We start from the raw sequence: 20501 nt of genomic DNA, 5'->3' as shown, positions 1-20501 counted from the left end.
GTACTACTACTAACACAACATTTTCTACTAGTAGATGATGCCTTCCTAGTAAAGTCTACTTAAACAAAATATGTACTAGTAAAACAGATATTTTCCTTACTCACTACTAGTAAAATCAAAATCTCACCAGTATTACTATTAATACATTGTTTTTTTGTATACTAGTACAAATAAATGAAGCCAAAAGATTCACTATCAGATCCAACGCAAAGGAAGTAGGAGGGATTATATCCAAATCCAGCTCCCTGATTGGTTGTAATATTTTCAAAAGCCAATGGCAAAGCTACAATTTGCTTTTCCCCACCCCCTTATTAACATATAAGATTTAAATCTACTGTAACCTACTAGTAGTGACAATATTTACTTCACTATTAAAGCTAGGGTAGGCGATTTTCTCCAGATACAGTTTTTAAGTTTTTGGTTGAAATTGTCTTTATGTCCTGACAGAAATTAAGATCTTATGTGCTCTGAAAAAGGAACGAAGAAAATCCATCATCTGTAGCAGCTGTAAACCTAGTCAAGTTTATTGTTTACTTACTGCTGAATGAGACATGAGACAATGAAGTTTCTACACAATACAAGTGATGAGCTGAGCTCCTCTTCTGCAGCAGCTGTGCTCATGCATGTGAGTGAGACGGAGCACAGAGGGGAGAGGGGAGGGGGGCAAAGTTGGAGCCATCGGGGAGGCTACATTCAAAATCATGCTAGCTTTTGAAAATCGCCTACCCTACCTTTAAAGTATACTTTGGCGTTAGTAAACCAAAAATTGATATTATAATTCTTTTTATCACCATTGAATGTATGCTCCAATGGTTTTCCATAGTAGAGCCTCTAACAGCAGAACAATAATATCCATTCCTGTGGCTCATATATAGGAATTTGCACTTTAATAATATAAATTTGTTTTATTAACAGTTTGCTGATGATACCCTGCTCTATAAAGCATAGAACAAATGTCTCTTACTGGTTTCTATGAGCAGATGGTGAAAAGTTCAGTGTGGAAGTTTCTGTTTTTCTTATGTTTTTGTTCCATTACTGCCTTTGTAACCTGCTGTACAAATCACAATGCTGTGTAGTAGCTGATATGTGCACTGTTTTTTCCGTTCAAAATCACCTAAATTATTTAGCGAGTTCCTTTTTGAGTTTTATTGATTGAGACAACTGATGAAGTGTTAAAAAAACATCTCTGTAAAGAGAGTATTTTCTATATAATGAACTGTTTCCATCCTGTTGTATGTTTGAACCAACTTGCAGCAAATCTATTAGAACCGTAGTCGATCATTTCAAATCTAACAATAAAGAAAAACTGAAGAGTTTTAATCGGACAAAAAAATGCATTTTGCTTTTTTTTCTTTGGATTTTTTATTACATATTAAATCATTGCAATGTTCAAATCTAAAAAGTAAAACACATTAAGGTCTCTACATTTCTTTGAGGGAACATTTAGCTCATTTTTCTTTCATTTGAGACAAAAATTCATGTAAAACCATGTTCTATGTCATTGTTAAAAATTTGTACACAAAAAATTAATTTAAATGTTAAATGTCGACAGGCGCTGACCAGCCCACTCTATATAATTTCTAAACAATGTTTAGCTTCACACTTGATGACCAACTAAACATTTAGATTTAGATTTAACATTTACATTTATTTTATCATTTAACATCACCCAGATTATATTGTGTTACTTTTTTTGAGTTTTATTGATTGAGACTACTGAAAAAACATAAAAACAGAGTATTAAGACTATTAGAACCGTAGTTGAATAAAGAAAAACTGAAGAGTTTTAATCAGACAAAAAAAAAAAGCGTTTTGGTTTATTTCTTTGGATTTTTATTTACATATTAAATCATTGCAATGTTCAAATCTAAGAAGTAAAACACATTCCTGAAGTTTGTACATTTAGTGCAGATTAACATGTAGTGCGTACAGGACATTTTAAGGTCTCTACTTTGCTTTAAGGGAACTTACAGTAATCGTGGAAAAATAAAGGCCAACAAAAAAAAGCATTTGAGTTACTTCACAAGCTCCATCCATCCACAGAGCTTCTGATTTGAGATATTTCAAGTATTATCAGTTTGTCAGGCTTTTATTGTTATTGACAGCTGACAGACATCATTTCCCAGAGCCAAATAGCATCTGCTAAACAGTGATGGTAGAAAACCTGAAGATGCTCATTACTAAACTCATGGCTTTTGAAGCTAAATGTTTCCACAGTGAAGATGTGATAATGTGATGTGATTGGTGTGATTTAGTAATATTAAGTTATTTAAGTGCAGTTAAAAACACTCGGTTTACATTCAAAGAGTTGAAGAAGTCAGTTTTTTCTGTTTCATTACAATCCAGTTTAGGAGATTAATCATTATTTTTTAGGCTTTGGGAAGATGTATTTACCATAAATTCACCTTTTTCACCTTGTTTTTGAGTAAAATTGGCATGTGACACAGTCTAAACCAGGGGTGTCAAACTCCTCTTAGTTCAAGGGCCACATACGACCCAGTATGAACTCAAGCGCGCCATGTGTTGTAAAATAAAATTAAAATTAAAAGAATTTATAAGAAAAAAAGGCACAGAAAAGTGGTGCCCCAGTTGGTCAGCAATTGGTCACAAATAGTTGAATTTGCAACTAATTTTTCAAAAATCTGCCAGACTTCTATAGGATAATTATGTACATATCTTTTTTTATTATTACTTGGAAATTTGGAGACACTGAGATAACTACAACCGAGTCATATTTTTGCTATATTTTTTTTAACTTTTAATAAAATCTTCCTGGACTAGACTAGACAGAATTCTATAGGATAATTTGCACAAATGTTCCTGGTTTAAAAAAAAAAAAACTGCATTTCAATATTACTGTAATCAATTGTATTTTGGTGAAATTTAAAAGAAATATATTTCTATTTGGGAATTTGGAGACAGTGAGCTGTTTAACTTGGTGTGTCGATCGTTTATTGGTCCTTTAACACTTCAGAACCTGAGGTTATATAGTGACATCAAACACTCACACAGACCAAGTATGACAGTTGATCAGCTGCTCCGAGCATTAGAATCTTTTGGATGTTGTTTTAACTTGAAAAACAAGGGTCAAACTAGCACTGCGCTACAGAATGCCACAATACTACGCACACAAGCATGATTCCAGTTGTTTCACTTCTGCGTTGTCAAAATGGGGCCTAAAGGGCCTGTACTATGAAGCTGGATCAGTATAACCTGATATCTCTCTGTTAGCTTCATCTAACCAAACATTCTCCATCAGAGAGCAGCTGTACTATGAAGCAGGATATAAATACAGTCACTTAAGCAAGGTGATTTCAGCTTGGCAACATGCGCACTTCTGTGAAAGGGGGAGATTGTAGCGTCAGACCAATCACAGAGAGTGTAGAGCACCTTACGTCACAATTGAGGAATAATTCTTTAAAAATATGAAGAATTAAATTCCATAAACAACAGTGTTGCTTAAAGTATGTCATTGCTAAATTGAAAGATTGTATTTATCCATAAATAATCTTTCTTTCCTAAACGCACAATAGGCAGCTCATTTTACAAGAGAACTGATTGGTCAGGAGGCGGGACTTTAGTACTCGCTCAGATCTGATCCAAAGCAAACCCTACTCCCGACCGGGTTCGGTGTTCAGCCTAAGTTACCGTGGTGATTTAGCCCTGTAAGAAGTTAGCCAGCATCGTAGTACAGCACACAATACATCCCGGAAGTTAGCGCGATAAGAGGAAATCCAGCTTTGTAGTACAGGACCTTAGTGTGTAAGTGCTGCTATAAAGGTGAGTTCAGTGCATTCTCTTTATCCTCAAAAACAAGCGCATAGTCAAATAAAAGGGTTCCAGCCTTCAGGTCAAATGCTTCATGTTTCAGTCACACATGATTAAAAGAATATGTGACGGAACAAGAACAAAGTGAAGTCCTATTAAACCAAGCTGTTTGATTACTTCCTTCAGTGCAGGACAATCCAGTGTAAATCATCTGCCAGGTTTTACACATCCATCTTCTTTCAGTCTGTGACGTCGTGTCACATGTTTCCATCCTCTTCCTCCTCCCTCCTCTTCCTCTCTTCCTAGTTACCCGGGCGATGGCGATGGCTTCTCAGCTCTGCAGGTCAGAACTGCATTTCCCATGATCCCCTCCTGCGTTACATTTCGCAGCATTCTCCCCGGGATTGACGTTTGTGTTTTGTGTGAGGAGTGCACTGTGAAGTAAAGTGTGTGTGTGTTCAGCAGATCATCTACTTCTCGTCTTCATCGCCTTCGCTCATGCTGCTGATGGAGGCGGACGCTCCTTTAGGAGAAGTTGGGGGGGAGGGCCGGGCGTTGTGCCAGCGGGTGGGAGGAGATGACGGGGATGGAGAGCGCAGGGGGGAAAGTTCCCTGGGAGGACTGTTACAGGGGGACTCTCTGGGCGACATGGCGTAGGACAACATCCGCCCACTGCGCTCCTGGAACACTTGTTTCTGCAGATACGGAGAAATCCAGAGAAGTCACATCAGAGGAGGGAACAAGTCTTCTCAAGTCTCAAGTAATGACCCTAAAGTCCAGAGTCATGACCCTAAAGTCCAGAGTCACATCCCTAAAGTCCAGAGTCACATCCCTAAAGTCCCGAGTCACATCCCTAAAGTCCAAAGTCATGACCCTAAAGTCCAGAGTCACATCCCTAAAGTCCAGAGTCACATCCCTAAAGTCCCGAGTCACATCCCTAAAGTCCAAAGTCATGACCCTAAAGTCCAGAGTCAAGTCCGAGTCAAGTCCCTAAAGTCTCGAGTCATGTTACGAGTCAAGTCCTTAAAGTCCCGAGTCATGTCCCTAAAGTCCCGAGTCATGTCCCTAAAGTCCCGAGTCATGTTACGAGTCATGTCCCTAAAGTCCCGAGTCATGTCCCTAAAGTCCCGAGTCATGTCCCTAAAGTCCCGAGTCAAGTCCCGAGTCATGTCCCTAAAGTCCCGAGTCATGTCACTAAAGTCCGGAGTCATGTCCCTAAAGTCCCGAGTCATGTCCCTAAAGTCCCGAGTCATGTTACGAGTCATGTCCCTAAAGTCCCGAGTCATGTCCCTAAAGTCCCGAGTCACATCCCTAAAGTCCAGAGTGAAGTCCCGAGTCATGTCACTAAAGTCCAAAGTCATGTCCCAAGTTAAGGTCATTCAAGTCCAAGTCAAGTAAAAGTCCTCAACTTTAATTTACAAGTTTTAACAAGTCATGAGTACATAGTGTAGCACAGCTCATGACATTTTACAGAGTATGTTTATTCAACTGATAGAAACAATACAATACTTGAAGACAGTATATATTTGTTTAATAATATTAAAATAATCTGGCATAATGCTTTTATAAACAAGCCAATCCAGCATTGTATAGATGGGTCCCGAATTTGGTACTTTTTCAGGTACCGACCCAATAATAATATAATATACCGTAAAATCAAACGGTACCATGTTTCAGTACCTAAACGCATTCTTGTGAGAAGAGTAGACAATTCCAGCTGCTTCCTGATTGGCTGTCACTTTGTTTAAAGGTGGACCTGTCAATCAAAGTTTTTTTTTTTGCTTTTTGATGGAATAGTGCCATCCAGCAGGGGTTTGAGCAGACTAATGAATCACATAATAACAATAATTAAATTTCATAAAATCCTTTGTCATGGAAGGGTAGGAAGTCAAGTCTTCCCGAGTCAATAGACTCAAGTCCGAGTTCAGTCACAAGTCATTTGTTTTAGTCTAAGTCGAGTTACAAGTCCTTTGTGTTTTTGTCGAGTCTGAAGTCATCAAATGTGTGACTCGACTCCAAGTCATGTGACTTGTCCACATCTCTGGCTCACACCACATTTTCAGGAAACTGGGACTAGATTAGATTAGATCAGATTGTGTTCTCCGTCACTTACCCATGTACCATCAGGTCCGAAAAGTTCTAGAAAGTTTCCGATGAATTCCCTGGATTTCTCCTCCCATTTCTGAATGAGGTCGTGACTCTTCTCCTCCACACGGTAAACAAAGTGTTTGCTCTTTTCCTCCACCGTTCTGACCTTCTCCTTCATACGATCCACTTGGTTCTGGAGTCGATACTTCTTCTCCTGAGAACACCATGACATCCACAAGAAGAAAGGACTTTATGTAAAATGTTTTGAATAGACATTCTTAGAGATAAACACAGACAGTCACATGAGCATTAACTCCTGTTTAAGTAGCGACATTAAGTAATTTAATATTCTCTGTTTGGATAGTTGGAGGAAACCAATGAATTCTTGAGAAGAACATTTAATACTCAGAGATTTAGCTTCATCCTATGTTCTCAAACATTGAGCTTTAATATCCAGAAAAGATATTTGTCTCTCAAGGAATCTCAAATTAAACTAATCAAAAAATCTTTTTTAACAATTTGAGCCCATTTTTGCTTATTTTTACCTTTTTTCTGCAACAATCACAAAACTTGCCATATTTTAACCTGTTTTTATAATTTTTTCTTGCCACATTTTTGCTCCTTTTAATGCATTTTTGTTACATTACTCCCATTTCTGACACTTACTCATCAAATTTTTATGCTTTTTCTTTATTTTTTTCATTTTCAAGACATTTTCAGCACTAATAAACCCTTTCCACCACTTTTCCACTTAATGTCACATCACTTTTAACCTCTTTTTACCATATTTTATGCTTATTTTTTTGCCAATGCCCATTATTTTCCAATTTAAACTAATGTTTCTACTACTACTTTTTAAATACATTACATACAGTACATCCTTCAAAATAAAACATTTTTGCCTTTAGGGTCCTTATCCACAAGTTGGGGACATCTGATTTAAGATAAACGTTAACCATTAAAGCTGTTTTCCCAAATAAACAGAAATAATTTATAAGAGCGGGGAAAAACTATCGAATTAAAATCTTTCACAATTTTTTTGTACCCAATATTGATTTTTATATATATATATATATATTCAGAGCTACTGACTGATGTGATCTGCATTGTTTTTTTTGTAATTATGACTTGTTTTTGGATGAGGAAAATAAGGACATTTTTGGTTACTACCGAATCGTAATACTTAATAAATCAGCATCACAACATAAATCGAATTATTAAGATTAAAATCAAATGGGAACAAAAGCATTTGGTCCCAGCCCTAGTGATTTACTCTTGTAGCTACTTCTATAAACCTATGATGTGAAAGTCATTGCATATTTTCTCATGTTCTTACGTTTATGTAACTGACGTTGAGCTCTTTGGCCGTGTAACCTCGCTGAAGGTTGCGTCGAGCGTAGACGTCATAGTCTCGGACGATTCTAGTGATCAGGTCGGAGGTGGAGATGCCCTCGGTCCGCTGAGTGGGCACAAACATTCCTAACACACACACACACACACACACACACAGATTGTAAGGGGCTGGTTTTCCTCAGTGGATTACATTATGAACGTCACACACACTCACCTGCCTCCTTGATGTGTTTATAGACGTCTTCAGTTCCTACTGAGGAATACGGGATGTCATCATGAGCCACAAAATCGATCTGAGAAGCAATCAGAGAACACGTAAAGCTCGGCAGGAAACACAAACATGAGCTCATACGTTATACCAGGGGTTCTTAAACTTTTTAGGGATATTTCTTACTTTGAACAAAGGTGAACTTTAGAGCCCCACCAGTGCCCATTGCCCCCCAAATAACCCTGCAAAATAATACATTTATGAATTTATTGAACTAAAATTGACCAAGTAACATTATGTTTCATAATAAATCAGAACTAATAACCTGCATAAAAACAAACCTGCCTTTTCCCCCTCACCTATCCTTCTGTCGTTACCCCATTTTTCATCTAAATACGGGGCGGCGCTCTCGTTTCTCCCACTCCTATCTCCCCACGTTATACGTGTTACATATGTGATTGTCTTTTCATGTTTTTCTTGGACGGGATGAAACTGAAATAAAATTTTTGTTGCTCTGTAATGTGTGCAATGACAAAGTTGATTCTATTCAGTAGTTAAAAAAGTAATTTTTTAAGTCAGATTTAAAAGTTTATTGTTCCGTTCGACTTCACATGCCGACGTAAATCATTATTTTTGCCAGTGACGTGCCGTCAGGGTAGGCAAGGTAGGCAGTGCCTACCCAAGGGTGAATTGATATTTTGATTATTTGTTTTAATTAAAATTTAATTATAAATTAATTGTTTTTCCATTTCCAATAGCCTACAGTACCAATAAGGTTGTAGTCCAAATTACTAAACAGCACTATTTCCTGGAACAGCTGTACAGTCTCACTCCACTGTAAGGCAGAGGGAGGCCACGCCTTCTCCCAAAGGCACGCTGCTCCCCTGCCTCCGTTCCCATTGCGTGTTCATGCACAGGCAGGTCCCCACGATGACAACCATTTACACCCAAAGGCATCTCTCTACGCTGCCTTTGCACGTAACCGTGCTATGCTAAATGCTATACGTAAGTTCACAGTACATTAGTGAATAGATGCCATGTGACCGCTGCTGCTACGTTCTCTAGCTAGTGGGCGGGATAACACTACAGGCAGGATGACAGCGCCAGAGATGATAGAGAAACTTTTTTTTGAGGAAAAACGACAGCTTTTAAAAGATGGTAGACCAACACCTGAGTTAGCAGACCTTCAGCAAAGGTAAGGTCAGAACATTGTTGGTACTTTCTACAGTGAATGGTAGGATTGGCTTTGTGGATGCTCCTCACTGAGGCTGTTCTGAGCTGTTGTTGTTGTCTTTTTCTCCATGTTTCTGTGTTTCCAACACAAACAACAGATGTGCTGCCGTGTCATGAGATACAGTATATCTTGTTGGGAGAGTATGGAGACTATATTAAATAATTGTTTATGTTTCTTTAATGGTGTTTAAGATGTTGATTTTGTTAGATGGCTAAATACTTGTTCATGTGGATCTTGTTGAGTTTTTTCTTTCTTATTATGAATTTTATATTTTGATAAGTGCATTGAGATGACTTTGATGGAAATTGCTTTATACAAATAAAATTGATTTGATTTGAATTAACACTTGACAGCAGAAACATATGAAATTGTCTTTGGTGGTCTCGATTTGCAACGTGCCTACCCAGCCCTAGTGGTCACGGCACGTCACTGAATTTGCAATTTTGTTCCGCTTTACATTTAGTTCCCGGTCCATACCTAATGGAGTCTAATAATTTATTGCTCTTTTAAATTCTGCTACATTTTTAGGATTCTTGTGATTACTTTCTTTGTGCGTAGCCATTTTGTTTAGTGTTAATGATCTTTATTATCTTTATTGTCAATAAAGAAAGCCATTTAAAGTTCTCGTGGTATGATAAAATTTAATAGAAAACAGAGAACCCAACAATCATTTTAATATATGATGACATGTATGTACTGTCAGTCTTCCTCAGAGGCGTCTGCTGATCACTTTGATGTGTCCTTATGAGTTCTCTCTGATAATCCTAGAGACCATCGGGCGACAGGGGGTGTGGCCACGCCCAGAAAGAACTCATAAGGACACATCAAAGCAATCAGCAAATGCCTCTGAGGAAGACTGACAGTTGGCAGTCGAAACTTGTGAGAAGATCAAAGTACAGTTCCTGAAAAAAGCTGTCTGAATAAAAGAAAAATATTATTAACATATTATTAAAAAAAAAAAAAAAGAAGACAAAATGAACTTGATGGAATGAATGTCAATTAATTTCAGTAAAATAATCAATAGAAAGTGTTAATGGATCTAAGTTTAATAATGCACAAAATAAATTCAATTGGATTAAATTTAATTATAATAAATACATTTTTAGCGTGTTCTCCCTATGCTTTTGGGGCTTTTTCACAGTGCAAAATCAACATTTTAGGGTTGGTTGGAGCTTGGCTGTGTTGTGTTTTGGCTGTAAACTGAGCCATCAGGGATAGGGATGGACTTTATTGGACATTGTTGATTCTTTCTAATACTTTGAAAACTGCAGCCACACTCACACACCTTGTGTTTCTCCAGAAAGTCCGGCGTGAGCGTCCAGGGAGCGTCTCTCAGCACCTCATCGACGTAGCGACAGTGTCTGAGTGCTTCGTAGCGTTCCTGCTCCGTCATGACTGTAAAGCCTTTGTATTTATGGGTCAGGTCATCACTGCACACTGTCACCACAACAACACACAAACACTCAGAAACATAGACAAGGAGCAGAAAAAGGTGTGATTATGTTCTGTTGTCACCTCCAACGATGAGGTAGGTGTTGGGAAACAGGTTCTTGGCCTGCATGAGAGCACGAGCGTGTCCAGAATGGAAAAGGTCAAAGATGCCATCTGCGTAGACTCTGACAGGACGGTCCACTATAAATAAACAGGAAACACACAGCAGTCAGGAACACTTTAGTTCATTACTCAGAGACAGTTTGACAATCACCAACAACACTACAAAGACTATTCCTGTGGGTGAAGTATGGAATAATACTCACTGATTAATATACTGAGATATTAACTCATAATCTACACCAGAGACGGGCAGAGATTATCACAGTGGGGACCACAAAATGTGATTAAATCCACATTAATGTCAGCATTTAGAATAATGAGCAATCTCAGCATTAACGTAGAAAAGAAGAAAGACTTGTGTGTGTTTTTGGAGTCATTTTGTATATTTTTTAATGTGTATTTATAGTGGTTTTGTGGGTTTTTTGGAGTATATTTTGTGTATTGTTAGTTTTATTTTGTATATTTAAATTTTGTTTTATTTTTGAGTATATCTGTATTGAATTTGTGTTTTTTTGTACTGAATTTTTGTTGTTTTGTATATTTTGATGGTATCTATGGTGAATTTGGTCTTTTTGTTCTATATATATATATTTGTAATTCCTGAGTGTATCTATAGTGAATTTCTGTTTTTTGTAATGTATGTTTATTGTTTTGTATATTTTTCTGTTATTTTTGTGTATATTTATAATGATTTTGTGTGTTTTTTGGAGTATATTTTATGTATTCTTGGTGTTATTGTGTATATTTTTCTGTTATTTTTAAGCGTATCTATAATGAATTTGTTTTGTTTTTTGGTGGTGTATTTTTTATATTTTCATGTTGTTTTTGTGTATATTCATATAAGTTGTTTGTTTTTTTAAATTGTAATTCGTGTATTTTTTTACATTATATATAATTACTATTTTGTATATTTGTTTTCATTTTGTATATTTTCCCTGTTATTTTTCAGTATAGTTATTGTGTTATTTGAGCAAATGTGTGTAACTTTGTTGTTGTTTTAGCATTTTTCAGTATTTGTCTATGTTTTTTTGAGTAATTTTGTAAATTTTTGCTGTTTTGTGTATTTGTCATTTTGTGTAATCTTGTAGCAAAAGGAAGGAATGGATGACTGTTAATGCTGAAATTAGTGAGAATATACAATACAATAAATACAGCTTCATAGTACAGGCCCTTAGTGTAATGTTATTGTTTAAATAGACGTCTTCTATCCTAAATGTCATGTTGATTAATTGTCTTGTTGTAGCTTTGCTAGATGTAATCTGAATACTCCTTCATGCCAATAGGGGGCAGTATAGGCAGTACTCTAAAGCAGTGCGTTATTATTAGCACAGTGTGTGTGAGGTGTTGAGGTGTACCTGGGGTTCCCTGGCGAGCCTGTGCGATGCTGAGTTTCTCATGTGGAGCCTCACAGTCACAGCTGGTCTCTCTGGCAAAGATGGCGGGTTCGGTGAGGGTCTGAAACATAAGGTGAGGTCAGGGTTGGCCTCAGTCATACTTGTAGATACTTGACTTTGTATTGCACTTGGCATGAAAATTCAATAAAAACTGTAATTTATTATTCAAATGCAAACCTGGGGAACCGTGTCAACAGTTCTATGGTTTACGCGTGTGTACTTAACAATCATCAAAATATGTTTCATATCAACTTTTCCCTCTACCTGTCAGATTTCTGGAGTATCATTTTACAATATTGAAAAATAATCATTTAAATCTAGGCAGAAAAAAGGCTCAGACGCTCACACCAAAAATATTAATACCAATGTTTTAATTGATTAGGAAACTTAACAAGGTAACCAAGAGCTGAGAAACAAATTAGATTATAGATAATATTTTAGTGTATTTTACAGCTGATTTAAGATATTATAATTGATGTCAAACTCAAGGCCCGTGTGCCAAATCCGGTCCTTTTAAACATCCAAATCGGCCCGCAGAGAAAACAGTGTAAATGACCACATCATTTAGTTGTGGATATCTCAGCAGAGTTGGAAAAGGGTGTAAAATATCTTGCAAATTTTCACGGGAATTTAACTTGGGAATTTTAAGAATATTAAAAAAAAAATAGAAATACTTTACATACTTTTATATCATTTATACATGGAAATGCAAAGTAGCATAAATGTTGAAATTGTTCGATTCCCGACGCTGCTGGTGACAGCCATCCATCCAAACACAAACGCCAACATTCCTTATAGCTCTATTTTTCTACGTCCTACAGTATCCTCCATGATGTTATTAAGCTCTGCAGAAGCTTCTTTAAAAGGACAAACAATGGCTAGAGCTGCACTCAGTGTTATTGATCACTAACTGTGTGCGTGTGCGTGCGTGTGTGTGTGTATGTTTCAGACTTGATGTGGAAAAGGTGGGTCATGCCATGTGTGAGACCCAGCAGGGCGGAGCCTGTTTGTGAGTAAATAATGGGTGAGTGGCCCTTTAAATGTGTCCTCGGCTGCCATCTGTTGAGGCGAAAACACAAGATTAAAGTCAAAATTTCGAGAATATTGTTGAAATATAATGTTGAGATCAAAGTCAAATTATCAAAAACAAACTCAAAATACAATATCGTAATGAAAGTCGAAAGTTTGCTAAATAAGTTAAATCTATGGAAGTGAACGTTTCCACTTTATTCCCGAAATTTCAACTTTAATCTCAACATTCCACTTTACTCTTGACATTTCGACTTTATTCCTGACATTATTCTTGATTTGGCCAAATTTATTTTCTCCATCAAAATTGGCCGTAATCTACTTCCGTAATAGACAGTAGGGAGAAATCTACAAAAAAAATTCTACCAATATGCAAAATTTCAAAAATAAACCTAAAATACAATCTTGTGATAAAAGTCAAAGGTTTGCTAATAAAGTCATGTCGAGATTAAAGTCGAAAAAATTAGATTAAAGTCAAAATTTACAATATCGTGAAAATTGAAAGTAAGCTAATAAAGACAAGATCAAAGTCGAAATTTTGAAAACAAACTCAAAACACAATATTGTGATTAAAGTCAAAGGTTTTCTATTAAAGTCCAATCTCTGGAAGTGGAGGTTTTGACTTTAATCTCGACATTTGAACTTTGATCCGGAAATTTCAACTTTAATCTCGACATTTCAACTTTATTCTTGACATTATTTTTGATTTGGCCAAGTTTATTTTCTCTATCAAAATTGGCCCTAATCCACTTCCGTGTTTGATTTTTATTGAGCAGAAATCTACAATTTTTATGACCAATTTTCGAAATTTCAAAAATAAACAAAATACTACATCGTAATAATAGTCGAAGGTTTGCCATTAAAGTCAAATCTTCGGAAGCGGACGTTTAATCTCGTTTTTTCAACTTTACTCTCGACATTTTGACTTTATGCTCAGCATGATGGAGAAAATAATTTGCCCCAAATTATTTTCTCCATCAATATTTACCCTAATCCTCTTCCGTAATTGACAGTATGGAGGTGTGTGTGTGTGTGTGTTTTTTTTTTTTTTTTTTGTCATTAAAAAGCATCCAGTGAAGCAATACCCCACATACTGCATTGCTCTAACCAACATGGCACAAAGAAGCAGATGGTGAAGCTTATAGTCAGTGATCATGGCCTGATCTGGCAACCCACACACACACCAGGAGGATTAATGGAGGAAAAAGGACAAAAGACACTATAGCAGGTGATTATGATGATGACAAAATGAGAGGAGGAAGGAGGATGAAGCAATAAAATAAGAGACAGATAGAGGATGGATGGATGGATGGATGTAGTAGAAGACAAAGAGCATCCAACAAAGTGTCCTCCACTGCGGCTCCTTCCTACACATGCTGTGATGCTGTTTCATAACCAAACACTCTTTGTCTGCATCACACACACACACACACACACACAGCTACACACACACACACTAATGCACACGCACGGAGACGCCCTACCGTCCGTGGATGAGGGCAGGTGTGTTCCAGCTCCTCCATTATTCCCAAACACTCATAGGATGCTGTGTTTAGTGACTCAGCATCAGGGATGTCTCTCTGCTTACACACACACACACACACACACACACACACACACACACACACACACACACACACACACACACACACACACACACACACACGCACACACGCACACACACACACACGCACACACACACACACACTGGTGTCCTTTCCTCCTCTGATGCTGATGCTGCTGCAGGGAGGAGCTAACCCTCATTCTAAGCATCACTAAAGAGTGTTTTTATATTTCATTTATCTCACATTAGTAAAACTTAACCAAATGTGTGATTTAGAAGCGCTGATATCGAGTGTATCATCGTATTATTAATAAACGATCTTTAACACCAACGCCTTTTCCGGATTAAGCGCTTTCTCCATGACGACGGGTGAGGAAGATAGGGGGGCGGGATTTAGGGAAAATAACCAATCAGAGTAGCTCATAGGGACGCGCGACTTTAGCAGCAAAGATAGGTTGAGCGGTGCGAGACGACCCAAAAAAACAAAAAACTTGTTTTGTGAGCAAATTTGAAGCAAATAAACGCTTTTAAACATGTTTAAATTTATATATTTTGTTAGATAGTTACCTGAGAATTTGAGTTTATAATATTTCGATTTTATTTATTTATTTTTTGAACATGTAAATACAAAAAACAATACATAAAAAATTAAAGGAATGTTACAAAACAAGTTAATTTCCAAATCAAGTCAACAACAAATTAAAAACAGTTCAATAAAAACATTTACTCATTCAAAAAAATGAGTAGAAAGAAGTCTGACTTATTATTTGTTTTTGATTGTGTATTATTTTTTCCCAATATTTATACTTATATACTTACTAAAAAGACAGATTAAATGCAATTTTTAATTCACCTTTTTCTTCTTCTTCTTCTTCTTCTTCTTCTTCTTCTTCTTCTTCTTCTTCTTCTTCTTCTTCTTCTTCTTCTTCCTTAAAATGCATCTCTCCACATTTACTGGACAATATATTGTGTTTGCTTCTATCCGGGAAAAATATACTAAAGCAGTGGTTCCCAACCTTTTTTTTTTTGGCTGACGACCCCATTTTTATATCACAAATTTCTGAAATTTGTCTTTGATAATATTTGTTTTACTGTGTAACAACAAGTACAAAGTAGCCAGGATTATTTCACAAAAAGTGACAAGATGTGCCAGATCAGATTACTTTTTACTGTATTTTTCTTCTTTTTCTCCTTCTTATTTTCATTATACTGCATTTTATCTGAACTACAGATATTTGAGAAACTGGAAATATATAATACAGCTGTTTAGGATTGAGTGTTGTGTTTTGATTTGAAAATAATAATTATAAATAAATTGAAAATATATTTTTAATCAGTAATTATCTTTAACATTAATATTCCAGGTGACCCCAAGGTTGATAAACACAGTTTTTCTTACCTTCAACAATCCTCTTCTGCAGCAGTGTGGCACAGATGTGCTGCAGGTGTGAGCTTGGACGCGTCTCTGTTTCACCATAGCTCCAAAACCCACAAACAAAACCAAGAAATCCAAAGATAATATTGAGTAAAAAGAATGAAATGTTAAGGCTGAGCCAGTGTGTTTTGCTCTTCCAAAGCTCCAGAGTGTAGAACAACAGAACGTCTGTCCATCTGTCCATCAGCTGCTCATCACTGATGAAAAGCGACAAGTGTGGAGCAGTGATTTACAGTGAACCACAGCAAGGATATTATAGACTTTATTCATCAATCTGCCTCCTTCTATTGGCTGAATGTGATCCCATTCTAAACTAAACCCATGTGATCGATGGGATTTCATCAATCTACTGTAGATCTATATGTAGTGTGTTGTAAAGCCTGCTTTGTGTTTGTGTTATTGAACTCACTGTTGTGTCTGTGTGATGAGGCCCCCCAATCTGGGACAGCAGTTCATTGTACCGACCATCGACATGCCCTGGTTACCATGGAAACAGACATCATACGTTTACAAGCAGGACAAAAAAACATGGCTTACTGTAATAAAGACCAAGAGGTCTATACAAGGGTTGGATAAAAAAAACAAAAAAAACAAAAAAACAATCAAATTACCTAATAACGAAATAGATAAGTCAATAGAAGTATATTAAAACATAAAAATATTAAAACAATATCCATATAGAGACAATGTTAAACGAAATGTGCAGAAAAGGCATTGAAATTTGATGGAGAAGTGCATATTTCATATTTTGCATACTTGATACACGTTGTGGGTGGATTAAAATGAAGAAAAAACAATAAAAAACATTAAATGTGATTAAAACTACAATTTTGTTAATAATTGTTTTGTATTATATGATGTATTTTTTATATTGTATAACTTATATATGTATATTATATTTACGATAGTTATAATAATAGTAATAATTACATGTATTATACATTTTTACAATAAAATTTTGTTCTCTATTGTTAAACATGACGATGTCAGATTTGATCTAAAGGCTGTAATTGAGGGATTTGATATTCAAGAATGAAACAAATCTAGTTTATTAACAAAACAAAACAAAAATGAGAAATGAGTGGAATTTGTGTGCCTTTCTTTCTTTTTTATTTATATTTATTTTTTATCGCAATGGTATATTTGCGACAATAATTAGTTAGTTTTCAAAATTCTTCTTTTTTTTTGCACAATTTGTTGAAACTGAATAAAGAACCGTTTCAGCCATTGTTTACTTCGTCGTGGTAAATAAATCTACAGTGTACAACACTGACACCTTGTGGACAATCTAGGAACAACGAGTCGTTTTTTAATTGGCTGCCAGAGAGCCTACGTCACTTCCTTTTATTCGGCTTTCCCCGGGAAGCAGATTTGGCGCGGACTGAGAGGCTGTGTTGACTTTTTGTTGCTGTCAGCGAGAAAAATAACAAAAAACAGGACGTTTTTAGTCATGGCTCCCATATCAACCGAAGACAAAGACATGACCACTGCAGACGGAGGTGAGTCACTGAGCGAGAGGTTTAGAATTTACGGATTTTAAGCGAATAAGCGCGCTAGCAAGTCAGTAAGTTAGCTAGAGCGCTGTTTATACCTCACCTGCTAACAGGCTCCAGTCTGTAAACAAATACATTAGCTCTGATCAAGAAACTAAAATTCAGTGTTTACAATGTTTTCTGTTTCTGTGTTGTGTGTTTACCACTGTTTGATGCTCTTAAATATTTTTATTTTATTGAATCAGTATAAATACGAACAAAAAGGCACCTTTCACATTACAACAGATTATAGACAAAACAAAAAATAGAATATATTAACCAAGGGGCAAAACAATGTATTTACAATTAAACAGATTGAAAATTATCAAGTTTTTTCTTCATAAATGAAACAAATCTAGAGACATTTCTGCTGTGAAGAGGAGATTAATAATTGGCGAAGAGTTTATGCTCATTCCTCCAATCTAAATGTAAAATGTCACGGGTGGAAATAAATATTTAGCTAATGTGCTAATTCACCGGAAGTACCAACAATAAAGCTCATTGACATCTAAATGTTTACATTTAGATTTAACATTTAGAAAGTAGATTTACCATTTAGATTTAAAATGTAACATTTACATGTAGATTTAACATTTAGATTTAACTTTCAGATTTAAATTTATCATTAAACATTCAGTACCAAAATTAAAGCGCATTGACAATCTAAATGTTAACATTTAGATTTAACATTTAGAATTTAGATTTACCATTTAGATTTAAATGCAACATTTAGATTTAATATTTAACATTTACATTGAGATGTAACTTTAATATTAAACATTTAGATTTAACTTTAGGATTTATATTTAACATTAAACATTCAATAACAAAATTTAATCGCATTAACGTCTAAATGTTAACATTTATATTTAACATTTAGAATTTCGATTCAACATTTAGATTTCATGTTTAGATATAATATTTAACATTTAGATTTCATATTTATCATTTATTTTTAACATTGACATTTTTTACGATAAAAGTAAATATCACAAATGTTGCTGTAAATCTGGTCAAAGATAACACAAAAAATTCCCATACATTTTTATTTGTTTTTTTAAACGTGGTTTGTTGCTAAATGTTTTTTTCAGCTTGCGTAACTTTACAATCTGTGCCTCATATGTTCTATGTCCTCAAAGCTTCTAGTTTGGTTAATTCCCTCATATTGCTGACATACATATAGAAACAAACCTTAACTCAGTTTTATTAACATGTGTTTTTTTGTAATCAGATGATGGAGGCGGGGCTTGCAGTTTGGCTAAATCTCGCTCCAGACGGGAAAAGAGGGAGAAAGTTGGCAGAAAGTCGGCTCTGGAGCAGCTGAAGAAAGCAAAGAAGGGCGAGAAAGTCAAATATGAGGTTTTTAAATGGTGTTTTATGTTCCTTTTTACAGTTAGTTGTAATGAAGCACTAATGATATTAAATAGATGAAGCAGTTTACCAGTGGAAATTAAACAGTGTACAAATGTCAAGCAATTTAAAAGAAAATATATTTATGTTGTTTGACCATTTTGAAAGTGTATAATATGTTTTTTTGTGTGTATTATAATCAAAAACAGGATGCTGAAAATTTGATTATTTGTTACTGTAATGTAGAAAAATACAAAAAGTATGTGTAGGCAGTGATATATGTAAATATGTATATTTATATATATTTTTTTTAGAGGAAAGCCATCTGCATTAAATCTTTATTTTATTGTAATATTGATTCTTGTGTTATTGCTTTTGCAAAAATAAAACTGTGATAATATGCACAATAAAATACATAATGAGCTAATAGATTAGATTATCTTTTATTTTATCCCATAGTGGGAAAATTCACACGCTACAGCAGCCAAAGACACAAAGAGCAAACAAACGACAAAGCTAAATATAAATACAGAAAGGAAAAATTAAGGCCAAAAATATATGATATAAAAATAAAAATAGATATAATAAATAATAGATATTAAAGTCAAGATAACAGTCCAAAAAATATTTATATATAAGTAAGCGGTAAGCAGGGTTTTACAATGAGGACTGAGTAATATTTCGGCTGTGGAGGAACATTATTATTTCCAGATGAGAAAATAACAAAAACACTTCACGCTTTGCAAATGTTATACATTCTTATATGTATATAATATTCTAATATTGTTTTTAATTTTATATATAACATCATTAATCCTCATTTTTTGTTTTTTTTATTTGATTTATATTTAAAAATATATAAAATATTTTTTTCTGTTAAATTTTGCCTATTTTTTTTTTTTTAAATTTTTAAATTTTTTTAAAAAAATATACTGATTACAATGACAATTGTAATCAGTATATTTGACATGTCTCATAACCATAATGATAACTTGTCTTTTCTTTAGTATGTTATTATGAGGGAGAAATTTTCTTTGTTTTATCCTAAAGTGTAATTGTTTGAATGTTTAATATTTCTAATATTAGGTGGAGGAGTTCAGCGGTGTATATGAGGAGGTGGACGAGGCCCAATATTCAAAGATGGTGCGAGATCGACAAGAGGACGATTGGATCATTGATGACGGTCAATAAAGTCATATACTTCTCTTTCTGCTGTATACGCTTTATTTTCTAATTTTGTCTTTTCTCTGATCAGATGGAACCGGATACGTGGAGGACGGACGAGAAATCTTTGATGATGAATTGAATGACGATGTGGTTGAAACCAAAGGTAAAATCTGTTTTTTTTTTGTTTGTTTTTTAGATGAATCAGTGGCTGTTCAGCAAATTAATTTTAAATGTCACACTCCGTACTACACACTACAAACTCAATAAGTATATACTGTCTACTATATACTATTAGTATGGCTAGGATGATGAGCGTTCCCACTGAAGTATACTTCCAAGTTTCCCAAGATGCATTGGGAACCTACAACAACAAAAACCTGAAGCACACTGAGCATTTAGTCTATTACTGTTCTCCTTTTGTGTATTTTTCCTGTAAAATATGTTTTTTGGAGTCATATTGTGTATTTGTGTGTAAGTTGGCGTTTTTTTGTGTGTATTTCTGTTGTCGTTTTCCTTGTTTATTAATACTGTGGGTTTGCAGAGTCATTTTTTTGTGTTTTTCTTGTTTTTTTGTGTACTTTTGTTGTCATTTTCTGTAATTTTGTTTATTTTTCGGAGTAATTTTGTGTATTACTGTTGTCTTTTTGTGGTAGTTTTGTGTGATTTGGAGTGTTTTGTGTTTTCATCTCATCTTTTACTGTATTTTCTTGCTATGCTGTAATTCTTTATATATTTTTTTATGTATTCTTGCTCTTGTTTTGTGTAATTTTCTGTCATTTTGTACATTTACTTTGGGGGCCACATAAAATTAGACCGAGGGCCACA

At 35.1% G+C, this 20501-nt stretch overlaps 2 protein-coding genes across 8 annotated transcripts in view; one reads left to right on the top strand and one right to left on the bottom strand.

Annotated features, from left to right (window-relative positions):
- Positions 1-1649: 1649 nt before the first annotated feature.
- pcyt1ba (phosphate cytidylyltransferase 1B, choline a) lies at positions 1650-15669 on the bottom strand. 2 transcript variants are annotated; one of them, XM_028434174.1, is made up of 8 exons: positions 15592-15669; positions 11561-11660; positions 10167-10283; positions 9937-10088; positions 7424-7502; positions 7193-7335; positions 5882-6070; positions 1650-4463 (listed from the first exon to the last, which is right to left on the bottom strand). In XM_028434174.1, exons 1-8 carry the CDS (start codon positions 15667-15669, stop codon positions 4239-4241), a joined length of 1083 nt encoding a protein of 360 aa, XP_028289975.1. In that variant the 3' UTR covers positions 1650-4238. The 2 variants fall into 2 exon arrangements, with proteins under 2 accessions (XP_028289975.1, XP_028289974.1); XM_028434173.1 differs by lacking the exon at positions 15592-15669 and adding an exon at positions 14113-14420 and having other exon boundaries at positions 1651-4463.
- The window catches only part of pola1 (polymerase (DNA directed), alpha 1), a 92303-nt gene continuing 81885 nt past the window's right edge, over positions 10084-20501 (top strand). The window contains exons 1-6 of one of the 6 annotated variants that reach the window (XM_028434160.1): positions 10084-10381; positions 12549-12623; positions 13696-13856; positions 18391-18518; positions 19596-19692; positions 19765-19839. In XM_028434160.1, the coding sequence (XP_028289961.1) occupies positions 19650-19692; positions 19765-19839 (118 nt within the window). In that variant the 5' untranslated portion in view covers positions 10084-10381; positions 12549-12623; positions 13696-13856; positions 18391-18518; positions 19596-19649. Of the gene's footprint in view, positions 10382-11230; positions 11673-12548; positions 12624-13695; positions 13857-16985; positions 17127-18390; positions 18519-19595; positions 19693-19764; positions 19840-20501 lie in introns of those variants that run through there. The other 5 variants (XM_028434161.1, XM_028434162.1, XM_028434163.1 and 2 more) reach the window with 5 other exon arrangements.

Source organism: Gouania willdenowi, chromosome 20 (genome assembly GCF_900634775.1).
Source record: "Gouania willdenowi chromosome 20, fGouWil2.1, whole genome shotgun sequence".
NCBI classification, from domain to species: domain Eukaryota; kingdom Metazoa; phylum Chordata; class Actinopteri; order Blenniiformes; family Gobiesocidae; genus Gouania; species Gouania willdenowi.
This window is presented reverse-complemented; position numbering and strand designations above follow the sequence as displayed.

Coding starts and splice junctions, on each gene's coding strand:
- pcyt1ba (XM_028434174.1), bottom strand. CDS start 15,669: ATGGTGAAACAGAGACGCGTCCAAGCTCACACCTGCAGCACATCTGTG. Junction 10,284..11,560: donor GGCTCGCCAGGGAACCCCAG/GTACACCTCAAC, acceptor GTTTATTTATAG/TGGACCGTCCTGTCAGAGTC. Junction 4,464..5,881: donor TCGGACCTGATGGTACATGG/GTAAGTGACGGA, acceptor CCGTATCTGCAG/AAACAAGTGTTCCAGGAGCG.